Source organism: Eurypyga helias, unplaced genomic scaffold (genome assembly GCF_000690775.1).
Source record: "Eurypyga helias isolate BGI_N326 unplaced genomic scaffold, ASM69077v1 scaffold2341, whole genome shotgun sequence".
Taxonomy (NCBI): Eukaryota; Metazoa; Chordata; class Aves; order Eurypygiformes; family Eurypygidae; genus Eurypyga; species Eurypyga helias.
The window spans coordinates 26388-36070 of record NW_010229971.1 but is presented as its reverse complement, the minus strand read 5'-3'; the positions used below and the strand labels follow the sequence as shown (position 1 = coordinate 36070).

Sequence of the window (9683 nt, the reverse complement as noted above, 5' to 3'; positions counted from 1 at the left end):
TGTCTTCAGCAGATGGGACAAGAGGAGAAGAAATGCAGTTATTGTACTGGGCAAGAAGCAGTTGTTCTTTTTAACCCTTCTACCCTTTTGTTGCATTTTTACAGCAGGAAGATTACCTTCAGAGGTGGAAGTACTCCACGGCAGGTTGCATGGTGCAAGCAACTTCCAAGGGAAGCACATGTAACAGTTGTCCTGAGAAAGTGTTCTGGCAAGTCTGATTTTTGGGTTTTGTTTTATTTTTGAACCGTTATTGGGCTTTCACATCTGTGTTTAGGATCTGTTGGCCTCAAAATGTTATATGGCTGGGCTTGTAAGCAGTTGGTTTCTGTAGCCACCAGAAGACTCTGTTTGCTTAGATCAAAAGAGACTGATTATTTCTTTGAGATCCCCATGGTTCTTAGGGCAAACTACCTACAATGAAGTCAGTGTTCAGCTTCTCTTCACACAGACAACTCACCAGTAGATTCAAGCTGTACGTCTGCTCAGTTATTAGCATGTGGCTGAGAGAAAAAACAAATCAGCCTGGAAATGCTGAGCAGCGCGGTGGTTGGCATAGAGGCCCTGTGGTGTCACCATGACTGCTTTAGTTTTTGGGACCGTTGGACTGGGTTGGAGTGTAACGGGATTGAGTCTCCCTGTATCTTTATACTGTCCCTATTGTAATGTATCTTCTTTAAGATAGGATCTTCTCTAAACATAAGAGGCAAGGAGCAAGGGGAGAGGGCAGGCAAGCACTGTATATAGCATCTGTAACGTTTAATTATGTGAGACAGGGATTTTCCAATATGCCTTGCAACACAAAGAACGTTTAGATATCAGCATCACAGTATATATTTTCTAAATCACAACACCCACACATTTCCTTAGCCAAGTACAAGTTTTCCTTCTATGGCTGCATATCTAAAATTAGCCTGAAGGTCAAATCTGAATAGAAGTACCCTTGCCATTGAACGTGCTGGGAATGATTGGTGCAATGGGCTCAATTTTCCCATCGAAAACCTTCATTTATTTTTTTAAATAACAGTTGCTTTTACAATTAAAAGAGCTCGGAGAAAGCAAAATGAGGCCTGCTGTATAAAATCATCATCAATATTCTGCTTTCACTGCAAGGCTATTTTTACAGCCAACTATTTTAAATGTAACAAGATGGATATAGCAAAGCCATAGTATAAAAGATGCAGCAAAAGGCTTCAGAATAGCTGAGCTGAGCACCGGCATGTGAAAGAAAAGGCGTTAGATTTAGGAAGATGTTTGTATATGAAAGATACACACAATGAAGAACTCTAAGTTAAGAAATGTGCTGTTGAGAAGGGGAGAATAGTCGAGGTCTAAACCAGTTGCTTAACTTGCAGGTGTACTGTGCGAGGACTACGCAGTCTATACTGCACAAACGCAAAAGCAACATCTTGCAAGAGGTGCATTTATCAGCCACAGTGTTTTATTGAGTGCTTTAATAATACAAGTGTACATCAACTGATCCACAGTCAAAAGTGGCAGGTCCCTAAGAAATTTACAAGCACTTTTTTTTTTTTCAGTAAATCAAAATACATATTAATTTGTTCAACGCAATAGCCTTTTGTGTGGGAAACAGAAGGCTAGTGATAAACACAGTCTTAGTAATGCACAGTGATTCTTGATTTTAAGCTTTTATACAAAACTTGTTCCCAGTAGCATGCACCCACCATTAAAGACTTCAGTACAAAAAAATAACCCTAAACACTACATTTAAGTAGAAATGAGATATAATTCTGAATTTGTTTGTTTTCCCAAAAACCACATGAAAGAAAAAAAACCCCCACACATTAATACAAAGCTTTGTGACAAAGCTCTATACTATTACAGATCCAACATTCTTTGCACTGATAACCAAAATTCCCTGTCTACATTTGAGGGAAACATCTTTCAAGTTAACAGAACAAAAAAAACCCCAAAAAACCCCAACCGAATAAAAATAAAAATAAAACCAAAAACAAAGTAAGGACAACCTTTTGTCACAAAATGGTTCAAAATTTAATAAAAAATAAGAATGAAGGGAAGGGCTATTGATGCACTTAGTGAATGTGCTTGCACAGGTCCAGCAAATCCTAGAGTAGGTTCCTATGTGGCATATCGCTTGGTCCACTGTCTGGCCATTCTGTCGTGCTCTGCTCTGTTAGTCATATACTGAGTGGCAATACTTCCAACCAGGGGGTCAGCTGAAAAGGAAACACAAACCGTGAAATACTCATCAGCCTTGGAAGGGCAAAAAAGCTCTTCTTAGACCCAGATTCATTCCATTCTCTTAGGTTTAACTGTAAGAACAAGGTGCCTACATGTACTAGTCCCACTCTGAAAGCACGCATGTATGCAGGAAGACAAGGAGGAGAAGGTGGGGAGGAGCTGGCCAGCAATTAGCTACATGTTTCTGGTAAACATAATTAAAACCGTTTGCTAAAATTCTGCCTCATGAACAAATGTTCCAGTAATTTTATTTTGAGCTAAAAGTAGCTTTCAGGTGATAAAAATAAACACACTACGCCATTTATTTACAGTATTAGACTCCCACGACTATCTATACTATCGCCTAGGAAGAGGATGGGCTCTAATTCTATCATCAGGTTAAATGGTTTTTTTTTAAAATACTTTTAGTTCTGAAGCATAAAGAGAGAGCATGGGTCAGAGCAGTAAGTAAGGCAGTAAGCACTCTTTTCAAAGCAGCAAAAGTTAATTCCAAACTTTGGGACTTGGTATTTAATTTGTGGGATCTTTCTGAGCATTTCTGTGGCCAAAACGCTGCATGATTTGGTCTTCTCAAGCTACTTCTGTGTTTCCAAAATGAAGAAACAACCTGAAAGAGTATTTTTACATTAATCTGGATCTACAAGTTACTTCACAAATAATTAAACAAAACCTATCATCCCTCTAAGAAATATAAACCAAGACGAGACTTTCCCAGAAGTGACTGTATGTCAGCACCTCTTTTTGCTTCTCAGCCCAAAGCAGACAAATGTATAGAGATTTTTCCCTTTCTCTGGGGGACCCCTACTCTTGATATTTCTCCTGCAACAGCGAGTTTCCTAAGACTGTGCAACCACACCATGCGGTTCAGAAGCACTGATGCCATGGTTTTACCTGACTTAGGACAGATGAACGTGACTTCTTATTAAAGTCAGTTGATAATGGGCTTTGCAGTCGACTGGACATGGTGCCACTGAGCAGGAGGAACCCTGGCTTCCCCAGCACAGTCGTAATCTGACTGTGGAGTTTGCACTATTAACCACCGGAACTCCTGGGACAAGGTGTCAGGCCTTCCACAAAGCAGAGTAAATCTCGGCTTTTTTTGGTGTTTGTTTGTTGATAATAAGAGTTTATGATAGAAGTATGTTGTTTTAGGCAAAAATTAACTGATTTGCTTATTGCCAACATTACGGAATAATATCTAATGAAAAAATCTTTTGCTACTTTCAGGAAGAGCCCCTGGTTTGAATCTTGCCTACTAAATTAGTAAGCAAGTTATCGCTGTGACTGTGGTGGACTAAGTCCCTGTAGTCTCAGTCCTGGAAATACATACTGCATATGCCTACCTTTAGTATATCCAGAGGAGGTCACCGAGACCTGGGCTTTGCTATTCTCACATGCATGAGTGTCAAAGAAGCATATCTGATCTAAGATCCATTTTAAAAGTTTCAGACTAGAAAGTGTGTCACCTTTCACTCCTCAGCCATGGAGAAGAACGATATAGGGGATTCCTGGGAGAATTTTGTTCTGTGCAAATAGGAGGCTAACAATCTACAGGTATTTAAGGAGTCCAAAGTTGTTCATGGCTGGAGGTTGGGGAAGCACTGCAGGGTAAATGGGGAACTTGGGCAATGGGAAAGGGCAAAATTTCTCTTGGCAAAAAATTTAGGGAGTAGCCACAGGGAAACCTTGTTGTAGTATAACACAGCTCAGGAACGAGCCTGACAGCACTGCTGCAAATTCCCACACCATCCTTGGATGCAACACCACTGTGCGAAGAAATACTTTCACAAACCCACAGAGAGAGGGAGACTAAGGGTTGAACTTGAAAAGAATCCTTGGAGCCAAATTTGATGTATGTGCTGGTTTTCATGCTGCTGGGAAAGGTGGGGTTTGGCCTCTGCAGCATCTGGCTGTGATGGGTTCCAAGAATATCATGGCATTATCATCTGGAATGCGGTAAGTGCTTAATGAGGTTTAGTGTGTATTTAAAGTGTTGCTGCTGAGACCTTTATAAAACCTTACGTGAGACGGTGAAAAGTGATGTGCTGAAGTAAAGGTTTACCCAGGAGCTAGAAGCATTCTAACAACATACAGCTTTGGGAGGATTTGGAAGGTACAGACTCTTCCTCTCAGCTCTTCCCAGCATGGAAAGGGTGTCTACTTTCTGCTACATGGGGTGAGGGAAATGAGTGAGAGGAATTATTGAGAAGAAATTGTAAAGAGTGGAGGTGACGGCCTGCAAGACGTGAGGTCTACATGGGTTTTGTTGCACGTGTGCAAATTCCCACCAGGAGAGTGACCTGTGGATCAGCTGTTATCCCAGGGTGCTTCCCTCCAGTCAGAGCTTCCCTCCATCAGTGTCTGCCTGCAGGAAGCAGGACTGCTGAAGCCAAGAGAGGTCCTTGCCTGATGTAGCGTGAGCAGGACCAGCTGCACCCACAGCCAGCTGCTGAGCGGAGCCTGCTAAAAGGTGCTCTCGGTGATAACAGTGTTCTTTGCAATTTGGCAGATTGGCTATACATTTTATTGGTTCTAACAATATTGAATAAAAGAACAATCCCACAGTTAGGCAAAGTGACTAGCTCGTTTGAGACCCCAAACTGAAGAAAAACAGTTATTGCCAGAGAGGCCCAGCTATTTCATATCCCCGTCAGAGGGTCTGGAGCTCTGTTGTCATTATCCGTAGTTATTTATGAGGACTTTAATAAGGACCCTTCAGCGGGTGTTTGAAGAGCTAGCGTATTTTAGCCATTCCTGTGAAGCTGCAGAGCCATCAGGAGGCACAACAGCTTTGTTATTCGGGACATCTGGTGAGGAGGCAAATTTCAACCTCAGATGGGAGCCACCCCACCAGCGGCTGACTGGCTAATTCCATGCAGCGCACTGCATTTGTGCCGGCGGACACGCGGACAGCGTGTGAGCTCCGGAAATGCAAAGTCTCTTTCTGCACCTGCATGAAGCCAGGCAGCTTCAGGCCCAAGCCATATTGTCCCCGGTGAAGCTTGGGCTGGGACACCCAAGGAAACGGCGCTCTCAATACTTAATGAGTTGTGAGTCACTACTGCTAGGCAGTTCATGGGGACAGGCTGTAAAATGGAGATTAAAAGATAGATCAAAGTACCTTAATTAAAACAATTAAAAATTTAATTCCCATCATGCACAAGCCTTGCTTATAGTGTCCAAGCCCTACAAAACACCAAATATGATGAAAAAATAATAGTTCCCATTTACTCCTTAAACCAAAAGTAGCACATGGCTGAGCACCACCTGGTTGCACGACTTAAGGAATATTGTGAAATCTCCATTAGTAGGGCCAAATATTTATTTATAGAACAATTGCTGCATAAACTAATTAAGAAATAAAAAGCAATACCGGATCTCAAAATTCATAACGGTACTTGTCCCATGTTTCCATTTCTCATTACCATAGAACTGTTTCTCATTTTCCATTTGTATATATATGTGGTTTTATTCTCAGTGTTAGAAATTTGTTTCCCTAACTAGTAAAATGCTCCAGCTTTTTCTTTTAGAAGTAGTATGATTCATCAGGTAATCAGGGTTCATTTCAGAAATTCACTCCAAATGGGACTATGTCCAAATGACAACAAAAACCAGGGGATCAGAATACAAAGCTATGCCAGAAATGCGTTATCAGAACAACCTGGTGAAAGAAAGGAAAATAGAATCATAAAATCACAGAATGGTTAGGGTTGGAAGGGACCTTAAAGACCATCCAGTTCCAACCCCCCTGCCATGGGCAGGGACACCTTCCACCAGACCAGGTTGCTCAAAGCCTCATCCAGCCTGGCCTTGAAGACATCCAGGGATGGGGCCTCCACAGCTTCTCTGGGCAACCTGTTCCAGTGCCTCACCACCCTCTCCATGAAGAACTTCTTCCTGATATCTAATCTAACCCTCCCTGATTTCAATTTAAACCCATTACCCCTTGTCCTGTCACTACAGGCCCTTGTAAAAAGTCCCCTCCCAGCTTCCTTGTAGCCCCTTCAGGTACTGGAAGTACCCACAATAAATTAATAACAGTAAGAGCAAAACTTGGAAACTCCTGGCCTGGCAGGAGGTGTGTACTTGGGACCTCTGGGATCACCAGATACACTGTGCCCGGCTTGAGAGCTGGGGTGGCACAACCAGTGTACAGCTCCGGCGGCTGGAGAAGCCGGGACGAGGCAGAGCGGTCGTGTGCCGCACTCACAGCACCAAAGCCCGGCAGCAGCGCGGCGGGTGGTGCCGGCTGCGATAGCCATGCGCGGGGAGTCGTGCCGTGGCACACACCGCCAGCTCACCAGAGAAGCTGCTGCAACTCTGTTGACCTGGAAATCTTGAAGGTCTCAGACTTTACTGTTCCCTTATAGCCCCTGACACTCTCACTTCTAGATATCAGCCCTAGGATGCCTCTATAACCTTTAGCTTGCTTAAGGAAGAATTTGTATCCAATACTCTGATTAGTTCCATGTAAAACTGGAACACACCAGGAGTTACAGCATCAAATTTCAGCAGTGCAAGAGTAATAAAAATATATAAAACCCCCACCAAGTCAAACAAACATGGGCAGAAGCTAAGGTTCAGTGATGCAGCTTACATGGAAAATGTCAGTCAAGAGAACTGAAGTATGAAGAAAGCTTCTGGATGATTTATAGGAAGACTGCAGCTGCTAAATCCCCCCTCACCTCACCATATGTAATCCTCATGTTATATCAGAATTCACGAAATTACTCTGTATTTAAATGTAGTTTTGAAAGCTGGGCGAGCTGGGGCTTGTCCCTAGCATAAAAAAGGTTGGAGGTGCTGCTCTACAATGCCTTGACATCTTCTTCTGCAGCCACTTAATACGACTGTATAAGGAAGACCATTTGCGTCTTGTCTGTTGCAAGGCTAATCAGATTTACAGCCCAGTTCTAGGGAGTTAATGCTATTGGGGATTTGGATGAACTGAGGGTTGGTCATTACAAAATTTCAGCTGTGTTTAATGCTAGTTATACTGCTTTATCATTCAGAAGACAGGCTATAATTCTTTAAAACTACTTTTCCTCCAAATAAATGAAAATATATTGCTATACCGTATTTTTCTCCGCTTGTATTTTTACAGCTAGTTCGATGTCAGCAAATAGCAATTTCAGAGCAGAATTCATCTCCTGGGCTTTTCAATGCTCTTTTAAAAATACAGCAAACATACTCTAGTGAAATAAAAAATGGAGATGGTGTGTTTAACAGCTTGATTTCAATGTGCCTTCTCCATCAGCCACATGATATGCAATGAAATTCCAATTGGTAGTGCCAACATGGTTGAAGAGACACACATTTACACTTAAAATGTACATTACGGGTGTTTGTATGCATTACATATATTTTTATGAGCATTTATAAAGTAGAATTATATTTCTATTGCAGTATTTTACAGTTTTAATAGAGAACAGCTGATGGAGCCAGTTATTGCACCATCGCAAGTGGGTTATCAGAAAGATTTCTGGAGCACCTTAAAAACTAAAAAAAAAACCCCAACAAACAACCCACAGCCCTATAAAAGTCTCAGTTTCTTCCGCCAAATATTTACAATGTACTTTTTTTTTTTTTTCCAGTCCAGGTTTATATTCAGCCCTGTATTAGGGGGAATTTGGAAGAGCTGGCTTCCAGTTGAAGAAGCAGAATTAAAATGGAAGAATTTCCAAAGGTTAGAGTGCAACTTGAAAGGTCTCGTTCTGTCTCCTGAGCTATGAAACAACTCCTTTCTCACAGCTGTGAGAGGCATCCCATTGAGAAGCTCTATGGAACTACCTGTTTTGAAATATTAGTCACCAAAAATTAAATCTGCTTTCCTTTCTTTGGACAGGCTGTGTGAAATGCAGAAGAAATCAAACAAATAATTTTTTAGTTATTTGGACTTCAGTTGAACATTTAGATGAGTTTTTGGTTTATGGAATACAATTTTTTTTTTTTTTTAGGGCTGCCTGTCCTTCCAAACACTCTGTTGTATTGCTTTCTGAATTAAAAAATGGGGAGTTCTTGTTGTTGCTGTGTTTTTTTTTTTTTTTTTAAAAAGTCCAGGTCCTCTGAGTGTCACCTATAGAACAGCTGCCTTGAGTCATCTTTATACAGCAGCACAGGCAGGATTGGTTACCCCAAAATGAAACCTCTCCCAAAAAGAACTTGTATTTTTAATAACTATATTTTGTTTGGTGATGTCAGTGCAAATAGCAGTGCAGGACAGTATATATTCCCATGTTGGCTTGCAGTGAAAGCCAAGTTTCTGAATCCAGTTTTTGTGTTTTTTAATATTGTACCATCCTTTAAGAAATAGGTCCCAAAAGGCACACTAAAAAAAAAAAAAAAAAAAAAAGATTTGGGGGAAAAAGTAGGAACCAATAGTTCACTGAAACACCAGTTTTCTTAACAGCAAATGCTGGCAGCTTGATGCACACCAAAACCATCCTTAAACTTAATTTGAATAATTATTTTGTTTCTAATTATGTTTTATTATGTTGTTTTCAGTGGCATCCTGGCTAGTGTTACAAGAAGGCTGGTCAGTGAAAACTGCAGAAAAAAGCAGTGTCAGACATGCTATACCAAATATATCATACAACAATTTAATAGTCCAAGAGGCAGGGATTAAGAGAAGATGAATTGTTGGTGAGTAATTTTATTTATAGTGTCACTTTGCCTCAGGAAGTTTGCAGAGTTTGCCACATGTCACCTGTATGAAACTTAATGAACTCCTAGAAGACCATGTCAAGGATACTGTGAGTCTTGATGTGGAAAATGAGGTATGTGAAATGCATCATAGTATCCTTCAGTGAGCGTACAGCCGCAGTCTTGCTCTCTTTTGCCATCATTAATAATAATGCAGAGACTAAGTAATTCTTTGGAGGCAGAGGCAGGTGAAGTGGCACACTGAATTACTCCACTAACCTTTCACCTTTGAAAAGAGTGTTCAAAATCAGGGCACAAGTGAAAACGAGTGCAGAGCAGCACTAATCCCTGTTTGTGTGGCAATAAAACTAGCCTCGCGGTTGGAAGTCTGATCAACACACACGTACGAACTGGAACAACAGAGTGATTCAAGTCAGAACAAAGGGCGGTTGCAGGGCTCTGAATTACTTTACACACCCTACAAGCTGAACTACAATTTTATTTCTGACTTTCTTAAAATCACATTTCCAGCTATCCGTATAGAATGTATTCATCCATCTAAGAAGGTCTTCAAAAACTACACAGAAGAATGATAAAGCGATCAGTAAACATTACATTAAAAAAAAAAAAGAGAGAGAGAATAAATAAAAAGAATTGTTTTAGTAAAGAAAAAAGGTAAGCCTCAGAGGAGACGGGAACAAATTCTAGGAAGGCCTAACGTCTACTAGGAAAGAAGTCAGTGAAGTTAATATCCATTTGTCCTGATCTAGGCACAGCCGGCAACCAAGCACCACACAGCTGCTCGCTCATTCCTCTTTCCC

General features: G+C 41.1%; 1 protein-coding gene across 1 annotated transcript in view; it reads right to left on the bottom strand.

Moving 5' to 3' along the window:
* Positions 1 to 1416: 1416 nt before the first annotated feature.
* The window catches only part of LOC104516280 (ubiquitin-conjugating enzyme E2 E1-like), a gene marked incomplete at its 5' end in the record, with an annotated part of 25850 nt that continues 17583 nt past the window's right edge, over positions 1417 to 9683 (bottom strand). The window contains one exon of the mRNA XM_010160564.1: positions 1417 to 2195. Within this exon, the coding sequence (XP_010158866.1) occupies positions 2098 to 2195 (98 nt within the window). The remainder of the gene's footprint in view (positions 2196 to 9683) is intronic.